The sequence below is a fragment of the Centrocercus urophasianus genome, unplaced genomic scaffold (genome assembly GCF_019232065.1).
Source record: "Centrocercus urophasianus isolate 14NV4802_14NV808 unplaced genomic scaffold, USGS_Curo_1.0 seq_17, whole genome shotgun sequence".
Taxonomy (NCBI): domain Eukaryota; kingdom Metazoa; phylum Chordata; class Aves; order Galliformes; family Phasianidae; genus Centrocercus; species Centrocercus urophasianus.
The window spans coordinates 4,830,081-4,852,224 of NW_024884722.1; the positions used below are offsets into that span (position 1 = coordinate 4,830,081).

The 22,144-nt window shown below is 41.5% G+C and overlaps 1 protein-coding gene across 1 annotated transcript in view; it reads right to left on the reverse strand.

Annotated features, from left to right (window-relative positions):
• Window positions 1-12,698, reverse strand: part of PLPP4 (phospholipid phosphatase 4) — a 47,038-nt gene extending 34,340 nt beyond the window's left edge. The window contains exon 1 of the mRNA XM_042818340.1: window positions 12,636-12,698. Within this exon, the coding sequence (XP_042674274.1) occupies window positions 12,636-12,691 (56 nt within the window). The 5' untranslated portion in view covers window positions 12,692-12,698. The remainder of the gene's footprint in view (window positions 1-12,635) is intronic.
• Window positions 12,699-22,144: the final 9,446 nt, after the last annotated feature.

Here is a 22,144-nt window from a genome sequence, read left to right on the forward strand (position 1 = left end):
CCACAAAACAAATTAGCAACGATTGTGCTGCTTGAGCCGCATCACAGACTTCCTTTCATGAATGCTTTTCTCTCAGAACATTTCCCAAAACATGTCTCAGATCCAGTAATAAAAGCTTTTACCATGTACATGCCAACTTAAATCGTGCAATCAGTTGTCCTGAAGTTAAAGCTGCACAGCTGCAAGTGGCATCAGCAAGACAGAAGTTGGGAAGGCTCCGTACAGCTTCTCCTAATTACAGTAGTATATGCACAATACATAACTCATTGAAACATTCTCACAAATGAAACTCATTGAAACTAAACTGCAGCCCCAAAGTTGCTAAAGAAGTGCCATGAAGTACAGCACAGCATAGGGCACAACAGCTGTGAAGGAATTCCTGCAGGGAGTACAAGTACACAACCTAGGTTGAACAGAAAGCTGTCACTGTTTACACCAGTTGGGTGTATCACTCTGAATGCTGCTTTTGCACATTGTCTGCTCACATCTGGACCTGAGATTTTAACTGATCTGCTCTTACCTGACACACACTAGTTGCTGGAAAAACATTTGTATCTTGTTATCTTGAATAGAAAAAAAAAAAAACAACACAAAATCTCCCCAAACCCCCCTCCCAAAAAACACCCTGAGAATAACCACTCTTGTTTCTTCTCGATATTATTAAAGAAAAATTAGAACTTTTTAGTGGACTCTTCCAAAGAAAGAGAAAATATTAAAAGCTTGACACAGTCTGTGGCTGGAGTGCAAAATCAAATACTGCTGCTTACATGCATTAGTGTATATACTTGGGAAACAAAATTAATGTTTTTATTGATTCTTCATAAACTTTGATGGAAACCTGTTATGTTACCCATCATATTGTAACTGCACTGAGCCATTTTCAGCAATTTACACTTGCACTGAGAAGCAATAAGGAAGCAGCTCTACCAATAAAAGGTAAGTTTCACATCTACCTTTTTGAGCACTAAAACGCCGTTCTGTACTTCCCAATACAAGGCCATACAGTATATGCTCCTGTCGCTTTTGATTAACATTCTATAATCCTAATATGAAGCTTTATTGGGTTTGAATGTCCTGCAGTATACAGGGTAGACAATATGCACCAGAAATGCCATAAAAATAATTCAATGGCAGTCTTTGTTGCTACAGAAGTGGGAGGATCTGCTGCCTTCCTAATACTTGCAGAAACCCTCTGTTTTGTTTGTAAAGTAGCATTCGCAAAGACTGAGTATTGTCAGAAAGTGAATACAGCTAGTGTAACATCAATCCTTAGAGTTGGAAGGGACCTTCAAAGGCCATCTGGTCCAACTCCTCTGCAATGAGCAGGGACACCTACAGCTCCATCAGGTGCTCAGAGCTCCATCCAGGCTGACCTTGAGTGTCTCCAAACACTGCATACCTTATATTCCTTATTTTAGCAGCTTAATTTGTAGATTACAATAGATGCTATTAAGGTTAGCAAATGCCTCCTCCTGTGGCATTTGTCTAGTGAATGAGTGATCTTCTCATACCCCTGAGAAATTGCCTTTATTATTCTCCTCCTAGCAAAACAATGATTTGCAGTCCTAATATTCTTACAGATATCCCAAATGAAGAACAGTGTCAGCCTAATAACATTCCTGAAACAGTACGTTTCGAGTAATGCATTTGAAAACTTTGTTTCATTTAAAACACAAAAACAAGCTAGCAAGACTTGCCCACAAGTAACAGAAATCAGCAGAAGCATTAAATTAGAAAGCACTTAAGAACTGAATTGAAGGAATAAGGAGGAAAATGGGCAGACATTAATCCAGTAAAATTAGGTGTAAAAAAATATAAGAAAAAATAAAAATAAAAATAATTTTAAAAGCATTTTACATCTTGTTTTTATTTAATGGCGAGTAGAGAATATTTTCTCCAGGGTAGGTTTGGCTTTGGATGAGTCACTATCACCTGATGGAAAAAATTTCTGAATATTTTAAATTAGCAATTGCAATCTTATGTTTAATTAGCACATATGCCCACATTAGCCCTCTAGACATGAGAAATCATTTTGAGTAAGGGATTTAAAATAAATCCTGATGCAGATTAATATAATAGATATAGATGTATGAAATCATGGCTGTCGTATTTTCCAGATGTGATGATGAAAGAGTTTCCAGCATTTTTCTTTAATCATACTAACAAAGCATAGATTTGCTTCATATATCCATTGATTTAGCAGATGTACGTCTGGGTGCTACCTCCTTCCAAAGCCAAATGGCCAGCCTGTTTTCTGTTCTCCTTGCAGCTAGCATGGGACCCCAGTCAAAGCAAACTTCACTATAATTTGGCCAACAAAACCAACTACAGTGTGAGATGAGCTCTTCAACAATGTGCCTAACAAGATAACGGAGTTTCTAAGTATTTTTGAGCCGCTGGACCCTTCTCTGATGTGCTATTTGAGGCTGTATTTACTCACGCTTCACCAACTGTGCCTGGGATCAGGCCCAAGTCTGCTGCAGCATGACTTGAGCTACGTGCACCCAAACTGAATATAAGGAAGAAATGGATTAAAACCAGACCCAATACTTCTGCTCAAATTTTCTCTCCCAAGCTTAGCCCAAATTCAAGAAATGATATGAATTAAATGACAGGAGTCTCATTGCTTATGAGACTACATATAAATTATATGTGAATGCTCTTAGAAAATACAAAATAGTGAGCCAGCAATTCTTTCACAACACTGAAAAGAGAATAGCCTGGAGTATAAGAATCTAATGTTCATTTCCTTAGTCCCTAAATTATACCTCTACTGTTTTCTCTACCATAGCATTTGAACTACGTCTGGACATTTCCCTTGTGACATTAACTCAGGCACACTAAGCCTACAAAGTAAGATAAAGGATTACACAAACACCACAGGCCACCAGCAGAACCAAACAGAGAGAGCTTCCAGTCTCCACAATCTCCTTGCTCATGTGCTGCCTGCATGTTTAGCCTTAAACACAGCTGAGCATTATTGCCAGAACGAAGAAATTAAGTCTGGAAACCTTCCATGCTTAGGAAAAAGTTGGGCATCAGAGAGTTAGAATACTTAACCAGCTCAGATACAACCTTTTTTGCCATCATTTCTTCCTTAGAGAAGTGGAATATTTGGAAATGAGCACAGTGAAAGAAACTGGGAATAGTTGGTCATGCTGCATTGCAGCTTTGAACAGAATAGACAAGTGGTTACATTGAAGCAGGAAGAAAGCACTGTAAAATGAGTCACTTTGGCATATTAAGGCTGTGTTTATATTTTAAAGTTTTCTTTCACATAACGTGAAAAGTGATCTTTGCCTCTTTTTCCTTCCCGTTCAGAAGAATACTACAGGAAAAAAAAAAAAGTCTAGCATTTAGCAGCTTCTGAGGTGAAAAAGCAGCTCAGTTCTTGTGATCCCTGCTCCCACAGCAACAGGGATGCAGATCAAGCACAAGGCAAGCAAGTTACAGCAGCTCCTTATTGACAATGCACTGAAGTCAATGCAGTAGAGCTGCAGTACTGCAACTTGCAATACAAACAATCAACAGTGGTACAGCCTTACAGTGGTATAGACACCAAAGTGAAAACCATTGCATACTCTTTTCTTTGCTTATCTTTTTTTTTTTTTTTTTTTTTTTTTTTTTTTTTACTTAAAGAACAATTTAGGGTATTAATTGTTCCCTCCTACGATATTTTTATTAAGTATTTCCTATTACAAAAGCTATTTCACAGAAGTCATGTGTTTGCGTGTGTTTCTGGGGAGATGTGGAGAGAAAAAGAAAAACCTTTAGTAGCTGAAACACTGACAAAGCCAGCAGAAGTTTCAAAGCCCGCAGTGGTACACTGTTGTAAATAATGGAAGAGTAGAATTCATATTACAGGTTAAAAAAAAAAAAATCACCCAAGCCAATATCTGAGTAATGAATCAAAATACACTGCAGACGGTCAAAATTTTGCTTTCCATTCATTTTAATGATTGATTTTATCATCTCGAATGCTTTTTAGCCAAACAACTCTCAGCAGTTCCTCAGACAATTATCCCAGCGTTATAGCAATTCCTGGTCAAGCAAGAAAGTATCATTTTAACCACAACAGATTGTTTTGCTTGGGAATCTATCAAACCCCATTAATCTTATTTTTAAAAATGCAGATTATAAAATGAAACACTTCAGGATAATTCAAGAGATACTTTCCGGGCCAAGATATTCACTAAACTTAATGCGAATTTACAAATCATTTTGTTCCCATTTTTCCTTTCAAGTTGTTTTATGCAATGACTTCATTATTGTCCAAGGGAAAAAAAGAAAAAAGACCTGCCTAACTATATTCAAAAAATCAAAATTAAATCCAAACTGTAGTAAACTCACTCACTCCAAAAACACTTGTATGAATAATTACATGTTCCAGACACTAGCATTAATAATGATCCAAAAAAGATATATTAACAAGGAATATGAACATCACTTTTAGCATTTTGTGACAATTACTGAAGTCCAATAGCAAGAGCTACACTCCTATAAAGCACCTTGGACACAAGAAGAATAAAATTGTTAACACCTTCTACGTTGCCCATGAGAGTACAGTCAGGCTTTTAGATCTGTTCTTCCATTAGGGGAAATGAGCAGCTAATGAAAATATATAACACTTTGTATCAAATGATGTTCTCCATGCTGTTTTCAATTTGTAAGGTTTCACAATACTTGGTAGGGTGCCACAAATCCTTCAAAGCTGACATATTTCTGAGCTGACAGTCAGTCCTCCGTTACCAATTCTGAGGTCAGCAGTAAAACATCTGACTCAAAATACAGTAAAACGTTGAAATGCATGATTGCATGTGAAATATTTCATGTAATCTACGATTTCATTTTCCTCACAGTCTTATCGGTGCAGAATCTTTAGAATAAGGTATCTGACATGGCAATGCCCACCAGCCATGAGGGATCATCAGCTTCTGCTCTATCTTTGCCGAAGTATTCTCCAGGTAACTTGGTATTAATAATACCATTCCCTTCTCTGCCCATCAGCATGAGCCAAAAACGAAACATTGCATTAATGTCTCAACTTCTCCCACATGCTGGGACAGATACTCAGGCAGAACAAGTAGCAGTCTGCTAAGTTATTACTTCATGTCAGCCTACAAGACCATCAAATCTATCTCCTTCCAGTAACGTCGTTTCAAATTCAGATTAAAAACCAACCAACCACGCCTGATGTATTTTAGAATAAGTCACTCTTAAAAGTTTCCAGTGGTGCAGATTCCACATGTGCCTCAGGTAATCCATCCCAGCACTCAGATGTCCTTAGAATCGGGTTGTACATTTCCACACTCCACCTAAGTTTCCTTGCATCATTCCTTTCTTTAAGTTCCCCAAGAACAAGAAAAGCAGTTTGCTCTCTTTACATGTCTCTACAGCAGCCTCTTAAAGGAGGAAATTACTGTCATTTCCAGACTCAACAGCTCAACTATTTCCACCTTTTCCCCACCCACCTCCACCCAAGAAAAAAAGGTCTCTATACCCTCCTATCATCTCAATCCACCCTGATCCTTACAAATTTACTTGCATGAGTTATCAGCCACTTCTTATGAAATCGCCAGTTGCAAATCCTGTTATGCTAACCTCCACCTCAAAACAAACAAACAAAAAAAACACCATGGAAAAACCCCACCACCAACAAAAAAAAAAAAAGCACCCAACATCACACTTACTCAATTTTAGCTGTTTAATTAAAAGTCAGCAGTATTTAAACTAGGGAGATATTTAGTAGTAGTAAAGGCCAAAAACAATTTATTTTTCTGCATTACAAATTAAGAGAATACACAGGGACTGCAGCAATTTAGTTTACAACTGTACAGTTTTCCTGATCTGGTTTTCTTCAGAATCCCATAGATTAGTCACAGATTTTCTTGCACGGTAATGACTGAACATAACAATCTCAAATTTACAAGGAGAAGGAAAAACATGAATTAAAATACCTTAAAAAGTTGAGAAATTATAAAAAGTTTATTTCAAGTGCCACACTTGATGACAATTTTGTTTATTCTATGAGGATAATCCAATTGGATCATATATAAAGCTGTTATTCTCATTCAGAAACCATTGAGTCTTTCTTTAGTCATTCAAGAAGTAAATCCCTGATGTTTATCAGCCCATCACAACCAATACTTTAAAAAGGATGCATGTGTTGCCTTTACTTTCTTTGGATCCATCAGTCCTTGCAATACAGATACTGTACTCAAAACATCCGCTCAGCATCAGGAGAGTGCTCACTATAGGAAAGAAAAAAAGCCCATAGGAAATACACTAAATCTAGTCTTTAATACACTGTCAGTGATTTCTACCAACTGCTTCTGAGCACTGACTTTTCAAAATCATCACCAGACTGGGAGACCAAAGATGTGGCACGGTAACTCCAAACCATGCAGAAGCACATTCTCAGCAACAAGACTGCAGCACATCTCTATTCCTTACTGCAGTGGCTTTCACAGAAAGTACAGCTTGACTGTGCTTAGATCAAAGTATAAAATTCCATTTTTTAAAGAAAGCTTTCCCTTACAGGAACCACATCAGGTTTAGTAAAATTCTAGCTATAAAAAGTCCTCAACTAAGGCTGAGAGTGAAGTGCCAAAGCCAATGAGTACATAGGATTCATTGTGAAGACACACAGTCACCAGTTACTCCCCAAAAATCTGGAGCAGATGCTTTGGCATTTAAGAAAATACCTTTTTTCCATACCTTAGCATGGATTCATGTGAGAGTTTAGCTATGGGCAAAACTGTGAACCCTGCCCTATTCACAGGAAAATTAGAATTCTTGACATTAAATCCCATTTTGCTCCCTGGAACTCAGGTAAGACAAACAAACTCAAGGGCATAATCAGTAAAAAAGTATTGAAATTGTTTTGTATATCTTTCGTTTATCTTTTGAACTGACAGAAGTCTGTACACACACACACACACACACACACACACACACACACACACACACACACACACACAAAGAGCAAAAAAAAAAAAACCCAACAAAGCCATGTTATGGGTACAGTTTTTTCCTGAATAACCTTTTTTTTTTTTAAAAACAAAGTCAGTACAATACTACTCTAGCTTCAATAAATAAAATAAGAAAACAATGCAAACAGAAGCTTCAGCTCTGTGAGGACCAAACCGCAATTGTCTCTGTTAGCTTGGTGATATTTCATTTATATTGGGACAGGCACACAGCCATTGCACTGTGTGCTTTGTAGTACATGAGGCACAACGGGTACCTATGAACTTTTGTTTTACTATAACCTTCTCAAGGAGACAAAGCTGAGAGAAGCTTTAAAAAAAAAAAAAAAAAAAAAAAAAAAAAAATCAGGTTACTTTGTGGTGTATCAGTGAGTTAAAGAAGCTCCATGGCATTCTAATTCTCCCATGGCTTCAAAGGCATCCTGAACTCTGCTGAGCACAGAACAAGCCTGTTGCTTGCTGCTCAAGCTCCATATGCAGCCTCTGAAGCTCCATGTGCAACCTTTGATATATGCTCTCAGATCACAGTCACCAGAGAAGCTAAGGTCTTTTTTTAAAGCCAGTCTCTCCCTTAACTGCGCATTAACCAGACTCAGTGAAGGAGAGCTCAGCCTAGGCTACTGATTCCCTCACTTTAGCATGATTTCAATTATGGTTTACAGTAGAGTGCCTATTTTTAAACAGGCAGCAATCAAGCGTGTGGATGCTCTCACTTCCTATCATCATTACCACTTGCGAAACTAACTCTGAAAAGGCTCCCAGAAAATTCACTGCTCAGTGGGTCTGGCTACTGTCCACATGCATTTCAATAAAGAATTTATCATCTAAATGAACCAAGGGTCAGAAAAAAGTATTATTCTCCCTTCACAGAAGAGACATTAAGGTACAGAGAAGTCCATGACTTGCGATCAAAAACCAGGTTCTAAACCAAGTCAAATCTTAAGGTCAAAAAAATAGGACTCAAACAGGCTAACAAGCTCATGTGGCCAAATACCAATTTCTCTTTGAAATGCTCCCCTATAGATCCTACCCTTGAAGCACCCTTTGCGTTCTTGGTCCAACTGATTTGTGCAGTTTGTGTCAACATGAGGAAACGTCTTGATGTCACAGCCTGGTGTTTTGCTTCTCGGTACCGTTCTGCTTATGCTACCTCCAAGTGCTCAGTGGTTCCAGCTTAGTCTATGTTCCATAACTCAAAAGAAATTACATAGAAAAGGCAAACCCCAACTGCAGGAAAACAGGAAGGCAGCACTGTGAACTGCCTCAGCTAATTGATTTTTTTGTCTGTGTTAACAAGACAATACACAGTGTCATTTCTGAAGGGAACTTATCCAGATCCCCACCCATGACAAAGAAAGCTGCTTGAAAGTGCCTCCCAGCCTAAAGCATTTCACGCACATTCATAACTCAATTAAAACCACAATTGAAGAGATCCAACGTACACTGTATCAGTTTGCATTTACTTAAGCCAGAGCCTGAACAAAGCACACGTGCAAAAGACATCAGTATTAGTTAGCACTGCACACTCACGCGTGTGTAAATTCACGTATCAGCCTGCAGAGAAACACACTGCCCCAAGGGAGTCTATTAATGAAACTGTGCTGGAGGGAAGACATCCAATTACTTTGAATGACATTTATATTTTAATCACATCACACTCACTGAATAGCTTGCAGTTTGATGAAGCAGTCCTTGGAAGACTTTTTCATCATTTAGACAGCTCATGAAACATAAGCAATATGCTGTTGACACCAGAAGTCACTGCACTAAATACACCACAAGACACACAAATTCTTTCATCTTCCTATTAGGACAACATCGTGGTCTTGAAATGACTGAAAAAGTTTTCCTTGTAGAAGATAACTAAAAGTGAACAACTCAAACAGAAGCAGCCTTACTGGCAATTTAAGGCTTACACAGAGCTACCACTCAATGTGTTCCTTATTTTTAGAGAAGATGAACATGGTTTTAAGGACATTGCTCCTTGTGCTGGCTCACAAATATTTTCTTCAGTCGTCTTAATACAATCAAGTCAGTCAAAACAATTTGCTTTCTTCAGACATTCAATAATGCCATCATCTGCATGGAACAGAAAAACTGATCACATTTAATGTGGTTTAGCATCAGTCAAGCGTCATAAAGTGCTCTAAGTCACAGGAATAGATACAAAACGAAGAAAAGAGGGATGCAAGATCATATATCATTCTTTAAACTACTGTGTTGTGTTTTTTTGTTTTTTTTTCCCCTATAAACACAGTATTTGTAACATTTGTTATAGTCAATAGACCACTTCTATTTCCCATGCCTTACATGAAAAAAACTCTTTCAAAAATCCAGTTATGCACTCTCAGATACTTCTGAACAAACAACAATCTAAAACAAAAAATATGAAATGATCATTGATTAAAGCTTGACTGAAAAACGTGTGAAGCTGCATAAAGTAATAACTGGTTGAATTACACTGCGAGGATTTTCTTTGTCCAGTATGCAGCAGACCATCTATGCTCATTAGGAACAGTTCAGTTCAGTCAAAAGGTGCAAGGCTGAGTATCTTGGGAACTAAACAGGAATTTGCTCATCTTGAGGAACGAGGAAGAGCTGTAGGATGGAACAGAAATATTGCTGATTTCTCTGCGGTTTGTGACTTATGGCTGGAGAGCTGCTTTGCTGGAGGGAACTCAACATCTAATTACCCTCCCAGCCAAGTAGGCATCAAGTACGTTTTTGACTGCAACCAGTTGTTTTTAAATTCCGCTTCTGAATCTTAGGCAGCTGTAGGTCCTCAAATAAATCTCTCCTAACTAATCTCTTCTTCAACAGTAGTAAATCCTGAGGAATAAAATGCCCTTCAGTACAGATCTCTTTTAATGCACAGAAGCTTGAGCTGCTTAATTTCAATACCTAAGCCAGTCTTTAATTGCTAAGTGAACACTTCACAATTACTAAGAACACAATGTGTAGAACTGAGTCAGTTGTTATTATTAAAGCCCGCTGAACTCACCCAAACACACAACCACCAAAAACGTGCATAACTTGTAATGCTGTACATTCTTGTGACAGAAGGGAACATCAATGAGAAGTACTGGGTTTTTTTGCCCCAAGTGACACGAGCAAAGTTGGTAATTTTAGCTTCTGGGGAAAGAAAAAAAAAGTTGCCAGCCTCAAGGGTAGAAAATATGGCTGTTGTTGCGGCAAAATACATTCAAACTGGCAATACATTTGCTTTCAGAAATCAGCATCAGTTTTGACACCTCCATTTTTAAGAAATCGCATTTATCACCAAGTAAAGCTATAACACATAACATGCACCTGTTCCTTTTTATAGTACAAAATATGCCAATGTATCTTTCTGAGTTATATTAGTCAGTAGGTTGAAACTAGAGACATCTGTGAAGCACATATGGCTTACATGACCACCCCATAACTATGGAACCATTCTCTTCAAGCTCAGACTTCCAGCACTGGTTTGCAGCGACCAAAGTGATCAACATCTTCTCAGGATGAACTAATTCCCTTCAGCCCAATTCCTGGTCAGCAATCACCAATGCCACTGTTAGCATCTCAGACCTGGCCTCAACTCACTGGTGCTAATGGCACTCCTTTCCAAGGGAGGACAGAACCACACAGCCTTTTCATTCCTAGAAACAGTTTCTGCAGCAGAGCTTACGCTGCTGTTGCCTGGGTCCCAGTCCCAAGGCTTCCAACTTCATCTGTATTTGTTCGTTCTTGAAAAGATATTTCAATGAACTCAGAACTCCATAAAAATGCATCTCTTGTTGTCTACAAAGCCACAGAAAACAACAAACACAAAGGGGTTTCAAAGGATAAGTGCCTCTTTGAAAAGCTGAGGGAAATACCAAATAGCAGTAGCAATTTCAACAACAAAAATATACTTAATGTTAAAATTATTTCACTATAAAAGTCATTGGTTCTGTTTACTTAGAGTTTATATTCTTGCAATCACTGCCAACAAATAAAGTGCAGTTCTTCATGAAACTAAATGCCAACCCGGATGGGAACGTTTAGTTTTAGATGTCAATTAATGCTCCTAATGACCTATTACAACATCTAAATTATTCAGCAAAATTCCAAGCAGGCAGGAGTTTGAGCCATAAGGAAACATGACAATTGCTTCCACAGGCATCAGCCATTCGGCACTGCAGTGACTCCACCAAAAGTATTTCCTTCAGCCACCCATTCAGTTAATTTTAAAACAACTGCATAAAGAACAGCAAAAATTACAAAATAAGTGCTGAATTACAAAAACAAAAGGCATGACCCTGATGTGGCATTGCATCCTGAGGTCTGCTCCCATCCTGTAATCACACACATTCCAGATGAGAGTTCTGCTGAAAGGAGCAGGACTACTTTTAAGGTAAAGATGCAAATGAATTGAAAGGTATCAAAGGTACCTCTCAGGTTATTGAAAGAAAGTCTTTCCTAGAAAAAGAGGATGACACTGATTAGAAACATTGCAAATATACTGATGCAAAAAAGAAGATCAGAGAGAAATGAGCAACAAGGAGCAATTCAACTAGTAGCGAAGTGGGCAAGTTATTCATTAACCATGAGACTCAGAAAGGAATCAGATCAAAGCATGCCAGCATTGCAGCTGTAAGTCAGTGCTGCACTTTAACAGATGCCCCACTACTGCTGTACGCATCTGTGACAATCTGAACCCACTGCTAAGCAGGCAAACAGGCAACAGCAGAACCTGGTCTGTGATGCTTTAGAGAGACCCCAAAGATGTTGGATATTCATCTTTCAACATCAAGCCAGCTTAAACGAAGAACTGAATATCTCACTGCTCCAATGCATGGAGAACTGTCGAAAAAAAAAAAAAAAAAAAAAAAAAAGAAAGAAACGGGTATAGCTCTGAAAGGGCAGGGAGCAAAATAACACGGAACTGCTTTCTGCTCTTCCAGCAAGCAGACTGTCATCAGAGAATGGCCAGGGTTGGAAAGGACCTCAAGGATCATGAATTTCCAACCCCCCTGCCACATGCAGGGCCACCAAACTCCACATTCAATATTAGACCAATACTAGTGATGACTTGTGTTCCCACGTAGCAGTGTGCGGCAGTGCCTTTCCAGCCCCGCTACACACACCTCACTCATCTCCAGGCGGCGGCTCACCACGACAGGAGCCTGCCCCGGGCCAATCAGAGCTCTCCCGCTGCCGAGACGTGAATGCAACTATAATCGTCAAAGCGACAGCAGCAGTAGGGTAGAGGGTTTGTTTTGTTGGGTTTTTGTTGTTGTTGTTGGGGTTTGGTATTTTTTTGTTTGTTTGTTTTTTGGCAGGTTGATTTTTGCACACTTCTCCCACAAAACATAAGGAACATAATTCTCTAAAAATCTCCTGCAGCGCATCATCCCGGGTCAGCAGTGTTCCCGTACCTCCAGGGACTAAACCCCCCTCGCAGACACACCACTCCCCCTCACTTTGTCTACGAGAACAGCAACATCTCCCCTCGCCCAAAGCTACAACAGCGGCTGCGGGGCGGCTGACGGCTGTTACCCGGCGCTGAAGGGCTGCCAACCCCTCGCCCCCTCCGCCTCCCGGCTGCGAGGAAGTAAAGTTGAGGTACTACCGGAGATACCCGCTGGTGTCGTTACCCCCTCCCGCTGCCCGGCCGCTACTCACACGAAGACCCCGAAAAGCAGCACCCGTATGCCGATCTCGATCGCCAGCTCCCGCATGGTGCGTCCCGGCGGACTCCGGCAGCCCCGCGCCGCCGCCGCCTCTCATTCCCCGCTTGGGGTGGGGAGCACCCGGGGCAGCTCGGCCGCCTCACGCCGCCGTCCGGCAGCTCTCCCCCTCGGTCCGAAGGAGCGTGGCCGCCGCTCGGAGCCCCTCGAGGTGCGGTCCGCGTCCCTCCATCCTCACGGCCGGGCTGCGCGGGCGGCGAGGAGCGGTGCTGCCGCCAGCTGACGGCGCCGACGCCGCGATAGAGGCGGGCGGCAGCGCGGGGGGAGGGTCTCGGTGACTCACGCGGTGTCTCCCTGCGCGGGGGCCGGGGGGGTTCCTGGGGATTTCCCGGGATCGATGCCCCGCCTCAAGGAGAGCGCCCCGAGGCTGTTGGACGGGCTGGAAGAGAAGTGAGAAGCGCTTCTTCTGCCTCGTTTACTACAGTCCTCCGCTCCAAGCCTCAGCTGAAAGAAATTAACTCTTTGCCCGCTGCGAAATTTTCTCTCTCTCTCTCTCTCTCTCTCTCGCCCCCCCCCCTCCCCTCCGGGAAGAGTACAGCTCATATGAGGAGTCACAGTGTGACTTCGGATGGAACGCTGCACTCCCGAAAAGATGGACGCCCCCAAAATAGCGGGGTGCTGGTAGCAGCTGCTGTTCCTAATAACTGCTGCTAGTTTGTGAGACGGGCAGCTCCATCCGAGACCTCCCATGTCGGCACCGAGCTTGGCGTGTTTACATAATGTTTGTGTAAAGGATTTGCAGTGTTTGAACATTTCCTGCAGGGTGTGTGTAACAGGAGCTCCACGCGTTCAGGCATCAATGTTGTTTTAAACTCTACTGCCTATTGTTAATGCAAATAACCCAGGGTGGCACTCTGCCTCAGCCGGTCAGGCTCTACGCAGTACATCAGCTCTCCTCCTTGATCCGCAGAACCAGTCCAGCTCAATGAGCAGGCAGAATAGTGGCTATGTGGGACTGCAGATTGCTGGCATGGAACACAGGTGACAAAACAACATTTTCACCCCATCCCCACAGCAAACTCGGAGCCACCTGGTCCCGAAACTGAGAGGTTGTGGATGCCCCATCCCTGGAGGCTGGATATGGTTCTGGGTAGCCTGGTGGTTGGTGACCTGCATATAGCAGGGGGTTGAAACTGGATTATCATTGTGGTCCTTTTTAACCCAGGCCATCCTATGATTCCATGATCTTTGTGTTGCCTTAGCCTACTTTTGCTGAAGGTTAGTTTAACTACCTTAGGATTGAATCCTAATCAACTTTATTGTAAGAAAAATGCAGGCTGACCTCACTAAATCAAACTAATTCACATCTGAGTGCTTTTAATTATCCATCTTTCTGTGGCTGTTGAAGGCAAGTGCTTCAGGAAAGCCTTCGTAGCTATTAATATTGCACGTAGTTACAAAGCAAACATCAGCACTGCATTAGGGAAACAATCCATTTTACTGCATGATTATTGCTCAAGAGTTATACGCTGGAGGGGCTTTTTTGAACCTGTCTGCTATATGTATCAGATGGAGGCATTGAACTCCAAGTGCCACGCAGAAAAGCTCTTTCTTACCACTATCCTGGAACATTGTGTGGAAGGAGCTCCATACTGACATCATGTAAGCAGTACAGTCATGAGAGTGGCAGCAGCTTAGAAAACACAGGTGCGTGACTGCCATTGGAGACAGCACTTCAAATGTTTGTGCTTCTTAAACGAGATCTGCCTCCCATGCGTGTCTCAATTCACCAAAAAGAAAAAAAAAAGCGATTTTTTTCAAGAAACAAAGCTAAATGTCAAATCTACAAGTTGTTGTTAAAGGACACCTCCCCTTCCTTTGAGAAAACACGCAATTGGTTTGTATGCTATTATTGAATATTTGTATTTTCTCTAGTTCCTGTCCCAAATGACTGGTGAGTTCATGTATACGTTGTTGGTAGGTGTGCATAAGAAAAATCAATGTTTATAGAATCAGCCCTTATCTATGGGAATAGCCACATGCTTGGTGTAAATCAAGCCAGCCATGTAACCTGGGAGCTGCAGGGACTGTCAGGTGATACTGGTTCTGTCACCATCACTGAACGATTTAAGATCCATCTGGAGGTGGTGCTGAGGAACGTGATTTAGTGGAGGGTTGTTAGAGTTAGGGTAGCATGGTTAGGTTGTGGTTGGACTTGATCATCTTTAAGGTCTTTTTCAACATGAGCTGTGATTCTGTAGTTACCAGATCCACACCAGCTATGGGGCACGCAGGTGACAGAATGGGCCAGCTGTGCTTTCCCCACTTGAGTATCTAGACACCACCTATATGGTGTTTAAATGGAAAACAGTCACATCTTTTCCCCTCTGCATTTTTTTCCTGCTATTATATATATTTTTTTCACTAGGCTGTGGATCCTCCAGTCCCTTTGGCTTTGATACAGTACTTGCAGTACTACAGAAGAGCAGATTTTCCTGATAGATTGGTGTAAGTTTGGTATCATTCAAGTCGTATCAGCAGAGCTAATAAATAACAGTTCTAAATTAGGAATGAAACAAAAGTTATCCTGCTGCAGCTATCTACTTGCAGCGTTCTGATTCTCTAATATGCATTAGCTGATGGTGATTCATGAAGCTTAAATACTTCTGATTTATTTTCAGAAGTTAGATTAAGCTTATATCTGGCTGCTAAACAGAACTTGTTCTGAGTTTTCAACCAAATAGGAGGTAGAGAGATAACTGGCAGGCAACAGACTTAGTCTACAACCTGCAGCAGGAGCAGTGTGGAGTCACTGTGCTGCAGCTACAGATTCTCACAGCAAATCACAGTGGGAACAACTCAGCTTACCATTCGTCCCACCCCTACCATAGGCATAGCATATGGGCTTAATGCAATTGACTTAGTTGTTACCGCGAAGGAGAGAGAACTGGTCCCACTATCAAGCCTTTCAGGTGGATGGCTGGGGCTGCCAGCAGTTTTCTCTCACCAGGGTTAGTATTAAATGTGGAGGTTGGTGGCCCTACCTGTAGCAAGGGGGTTGGAGCTTGATGATCCTTGGGGTCCGTTCCAACCCAAGCCATTCTACGATTCAGGGTTAGACTCCCTGTGTGTACTGGCTCCAGTTTGGGAGCAGAATGGAGAAAGCAGCTTCTTCCTTTTCTCAGCTGTGCACTCGCAGGAAAGCCTGAGCCGCCTGCAGTCCACTGAGAGGTGGTCAGTGGCATAAGCAGCTGCATGGCTCATCCTGTGTTTCTGGAGGCTACAGCTTTCAGTTCAGCATGATGTATGACTGATCTCACCTGCCTTGGTGCCACACCTTGCAGCCCACGCTAAATTCAGCTTCAAAAAAAAAAAAGACTTTGCATCAAGGTAGGTAAATTTTACCCAACCAAAAAGCTGTGTGTGGAAAATAATATACTTGCAGCAAAAGAGTTGTGACAAAACCCAAAGTGGTGGTTACAACTGAAACTGCAAGGTTTTTTTTTCTGTTTCCAGAGAGCTTGTGACACCTCTGGGATCTTAAGCACAAAAGAAAAACAAGCTTGAAATAATGCTGTCTGGCTCATTCTTTCTCGTTTTTGATGGGTTCGTTTTGTTTTTTTTCCAGTTGGAGATGCCTTTAAGTCCATAAAGCCTCGTGGGCTGATGGTCACAGGGCTTTGCTTTTGTATAAAGAATTCTTTAGAAGGTTATGTGAAACTAACTTTTCTTGTCTTATGTGGCTACAGGCCCTGGTTAGTCAGAGAAAAATCACAGGCCCAGCCTAAATGCGGTCAGACCAAATCCATTTATACATCTGTTCATGGTTTTGTATCAGAGACAAGTATTACCTATGTTAAAACAAGCATTCCCAGGCTGCCCAGGTGAAGATAAGCTCGCCTATGAACAAACAGTTGGAGCATTTCAAATGTTGAAGAAACGCATTTGAATCTGATAGAATACCGCAGGTTGGAGGATCCGTAGGTCTGAGGAGGGGAAGGGATAACAGCATTACTTATTTACTTATTTAAACAAAAAGGAAGAGGAAGAGCAATGTTCTTTCAGAATTCAGATTACTGCTTTGTAAGCTACCTTTGTTTTTCATATCAAAATACAGCGGAATGAAAGTCATAGTTAGAATCATAGAATTGTATCAATAAAAGCCCCGTTTAAAGCCTGTGTTTCCTCTGGATCAGGGTGTTAGGATGTCATTGTTGAATGACAAGCTACAAATCTGCCATTATTACCTGTGTGAAACTCTTCGATTAACACAAACAGGTGCAACCAACCAACAAGAGTCCCTTTTCTTTTTTCCTCTGAACTTCTACCAAATGTCAGTCGTTCCATAGCTCTCTTCTCTCTGTCAGTTGCCATTTTCTGTTACTTAAACACAAATGACGAGGAATGAAAAGAAAAAGAAATTTGGAGCATGTATAAACACATCATTTATTTCTGAGAAAATCTCTAAGTATATGTGTGGGTACCTCATGGGAAACTCTTAAATCTGCATAAGTCATTTCTTAATTACGAGAGCTTATTCTGGGAACAACTGGCCTCCTTATTTATTTATTTATTTGTGTTCATTTCTGTGGTAAAAAGCACATCTACAGAATGCCTCAACTGGTGGCCTAGGGCAAGATTATGTGAACAGTTTGTACTGCACTGGGAGGTCAGGTCTGCACAACCACATCAGGACCATGTTACTCAACAGGGGAAAGCGTCCATTCCTTTATGTGCACTTACAGTGCACTAATGAGATTGTGGTGGAGATCTTAAAGACTATCCAGAAAGGAAAGCCAAACCCAGAATTTCAAGTTATAACATAAATTTTTCTAGAATTCCTGAACCAACTGTACTGTTTGTGGGCCAAACACCCTCTTACTGTTTATAACTTTACTGAGTTTTTTTTACAGAGTAAAGACCTCGCTGCTAAAGTCAGTAAATCACTGGTTATTATTACCTTATATATAAAAAGGAGTATACAAGAGCAGATAACTTTCTTTCATATTTCCTCATGATGGCCCCATCGAGGAAATAGGTAACAAGTGTACTTTCCTCTCAGAAAGTAAGAATTATGCCTCCGGCATGCAATAATATCTTACAAAGATATTAGATGGGACATACTGTATAGCTTTAATTTAGTGCTACCTCTACGTGATATGGATTCTTCATGGTACAGAGAAGCTGGGGCATTGACTCTTTGTGGAGATTGGACTAGATGAACTCCAGAGGTCTCTTCCAATTCCAATCAATTCTGTGATTCTGTGACACAAAGCCATGCAAGGTGTTTGAAGTGAGCCCTGAAGCTAGGCATGGCTTTTGCATGAGATTTGCGAGTTTAATTTGCACAAACAAAACCTGTTTCTAAGGCTAAGCAGCAATCTTTCCTTAATATGAGACAAATGTCTTAAGGTGCCAAGGGTTCAGAAATCAGCATGTGTCAATGAAGAGACAGACTATGTTCTAGTTCTAGAACAACAACAACCTCTCAAGGAGAGAGATAGAAACCTCAGTACCACTGCTGCTCTTTGGAGAGTTTGATCTATGCTACATACCCTGGTTGTAAATTTTGTATTCACGTAGCTCCAGAGTCATGGAGGAGTTGTTTAAGACAACCGGAATCAAGAATCTTCTGAAAATTTTATTTGTTCAGTACATGCCTGCACAGATGCATATGGCAGCTGGAAGTTCCCCGAATCAATGGGCTTGTCTGCTCTGCCAAATGTGCTGCCAATTGTTTCTTTGCTAAGTTGGTATTCTGATGGTCAAAATGAACTTCAGAGAGCAGAGCTCAGAGGAATCATAAATTTCAGACAGCACAATGTAATTGTCCCCATTTTAATTGCCCTGAATGTAGTATTTAAACATTTATAAAAGCAAATTGTAATGTTTCTGTTTAGTTCTGTTAGTTGCCTATACAAGTGCCTACCATTGGCTCCTGATTGTGCCTAATTGAACATTTCTTCTAAAACTGAAGTACGAGCACATTTCTGTAGCTGCCATTTAACGAAATTGTGTCAAGTACATCGTCTGAGAATTTATTAGGTTTGAATGTATGTGCTTGGAGCCATCTCGTGGTCCAGAACTACACTGCAATGAATACGCGGCTCCTGCCTGGTCAGGGACATGGGGAAAATCTGCATCCCGTGCAACCCACCCCAACAAGGCAGTGAGACCCACACTCCCATCTTCAGCTGTTTTCAGCAGGCTTTGTCTCCTGAACCCTGCCTTAGCTGGTTCAAAATGAGTCCTTTAGAACTATGCTTGCCTGTGGCAGTCAGCACACTCTTGCACCAATCGAGCAGCCTCTGGGTGAAATTTGGTAAGACCAAGTAATGACATTTATGTACATATGAAATGTATATGTATTATTTATGAGACAGTCAACCTTTTAATTACTGAACCCTTAGTACTCTATATACTGTTTACGTTGTTGAGGGGTTACCACTGTAAAAGTATTAATATTCCCATAATAAATGGGAGTACATTGAAGTTTGTAACATTTACAATAAACAGTATTCTTGTGCTGTATTTAATAGGAGACTGTGACTTAAAGCTGACATCTGCTGGTTTTAATCGCAAGAAATACTTCATGCCAAGAATGGCCTTACTGACTTCAATGAAACAGTTATGTAATTTTTTTTAGCTCGCAAACGTTGTAGAAACTTGACAACAGATGCCATGGTCATGTTCAAATACCTCTTGACTCAAAAATGAACACAACAAAACAGAATGATTAAATGTAAGAGGGAGAAAGAAGAATCATAGAATCATAGAATATTTTCAATTGGAAAGGAATTCTAAAAGGTCATCCAGTCCAACTCCCCTGAAATGAACGGGGACAATTACAGCTGGATCAAGTTGCTCACAGCCTGGTTCAGCCTGACCTTGAATGTCTCCAGGGATGGGGCGTCCACCACATCTCTGCACAACCTGTTCCTTTGCCCCACCACCCTTATTGAAAAAACTTCTTTCTTATATCCAATCTAAATTGTCCCTTTTTTAGTTTGAAACCATTTCCCCCCCCCCCCCCCCATCTTATCACAACAGACCCTGCTAAACAGTCTGTTCTCTTTCCCCTTAAAGGCTCCCCTTAGATACCGAAAGGCCACTCTCAGGTCTCCCCAGAGCCTTCTCTTCCCCATGCTGCTCAGCCCCAGCTCTCAGCCTGTCCTTGCAAAGAGGCTTTCCATCCCTTGTATCATTTTTGTGGCCCCCTCCTGGATGCACTCCAACAGGTCCATGTCTCTCCTGCACTGAGAACTGCACACTTGGATGCACTGCTCCAGATGAGGTCTCACCGGTGCAAGAGCAGAGGAGCAGGATCACCTCCCTCAACCTCCTGGCCATGCTTCTTTTGATGTAGCCCAGGATATGGCTGGCTTTCTGGGCTGTGAGGGCACCTTGCTGGCTCGCGTCCAGTTTACCATCCACGAGTATCCCCAGGTCCTGTGCTCCATCCTTACATCCCCCAGCTTGTACTGATAGCATGTGTTGCCACGTGCAAGATGTTGCACTTGGATTTGTTGAACCTCATGAGATTCCCCTGGGCCCACTGCTCAGCCTGTGTCTCTCTGAATGGCATCACATCCTTCAGACGTATCAACTGCACCACACAGCTTGGTGTCATCCACAAACTTGCTGAGTGTACACTCAATCCCTCTGTCAGTGTCATTCAAGAAGATGTTAAAGACCTGTACTGACCCCTGCGGAACACCACTCATCACATTCCATCCAGACACTGAGCCACTGACTACCACTCTCTGGGTATGAGCTCACAACCAGAAGAACAAATAACACAAGCAGCACAAAACGTGTTAAAACGGCCACTTTTTGGATTGGTAAGAAGTTACAGAACAAATATTCCCAGTTTTGAATGTAGCTTTGTGGTTTAGCCCTCAGTAGCAATACAGGACTGTTTGCTCATGTTTCCCTGGGACTTTTTGAAATTATTGGCCATTTCATCTGGGTTTTCTGCAGTAAACAAGCGAGACTATTGAAGCTCCTTGGAGTAGGATTTTGTACTATCTCAGTTCTATTGGAAGCAGCCTCAAGAAACAGCAAAATGGGTTGAGAGAGTATTAGTGGAACTTCAAGATTTAGGCTAGATTGTCCTTTAACTATGCCATTTGTTGCACAGTCCTAGGAATCAGAGGTACACATGATACACAGGGACCTGCACTCCCAGCATCGGGAGAACACTGCATGCTCAGGGCTTGTGCTTGCTGCAGTGGTGCTAGAGGGCTCCAAAAACAACACTTCAAGGTGTTCTGGCAGGAACTGTGCATTGCTGCCATTCTGGGGGCTTCCTCAGCCACTGGTCAGTGATACATAGGAAGAGAAACAGGATTTTCTGCTGGATGGTGATGATACTAGTTTCAAAATAGTAGCTATGAGCTAGTGCAAAAGCAATTCCAAAGCCAGAGAGTAGGAACAATCAGCAGGGACTTCATCCCTCTTTAAATTCTGTGATCTTCTGAGATCTGATACATTCACTTACATTGCAGTGAAAAGAGCGATTTCCTTTTTCCTTGCATCCAAGTCTTACCTTATTGAGCACTGAGCTGTGCAGCTGCAGAAGTAATAGGAACGTTCTTATTTCCATATCTAATCCTGATGTTGTTCTGTCAGCACACAGCACTGGTAAAAGGAGGGCAGAAATATCCCAACTTAATAACAATTTCCACAAGTGCTGCTGTAAAGTAAACTGCAATTAGATCTGAATACGTAATGCTATGCATTATGACTGGGGGGGGGGGGGGAAAGCTCATCCTAGACTTCCTCAGCTTGAACCCTGGATTTCATCCTTCATAACATCTGCTTAAATCATAATAATTCTGCTCATTTAAATTTGGCCCATCTTGCATGACTTGTATTTCTGTCACATGAAGATGTGTGGTTTAATTTGTATCAAATCTAGCATACAGCAGAGGATGTATTTTAGCAGTACACAAGAAGAGGAAGGACAGGGCAGGTGTCAAGGAATATTAGCATTTAGATGCCTAAAAAATGTATTAACAGTTTCATGATTTCCTGCAAAGTAGGCTGAGAGACCCCAGGGCTTGTTTTCACCTGAGGAGCATTTTGACAGCTTCAGTACTTTATTACTTTTGCTTACTCTTCTATAGTATCTACATTCTAAAAAATCAGCAGCTCTGCATCTCGAGTAGGCTAAGGATCTGATTGTGTGCAAAACAAAGACTGCTTATTAATTAAACACAGTGGTTGAATCCCAGCTCACAACACAAAGCAGTCTTTGTTCCAAGCTAGTCAATGTTTCCTAGCAGGGAAAGTAAGCACCATTAGTGGAATAAACCTATAGTCCTAGACATCTGCGTGATATGGCAAACCTAAGTGCATTGGTCAAGGTGAGCCAGAGAGTGACTGTCGTGCATCAGTTGACAGTGATAAGGTTGTTAAAGATGGCATAAAATAAAGTAAATCAGCTAGGTAATGTAAACCTGAGCTAGGTGCTATCGCAGGCTGCTGCAAGGTGGATGCTGG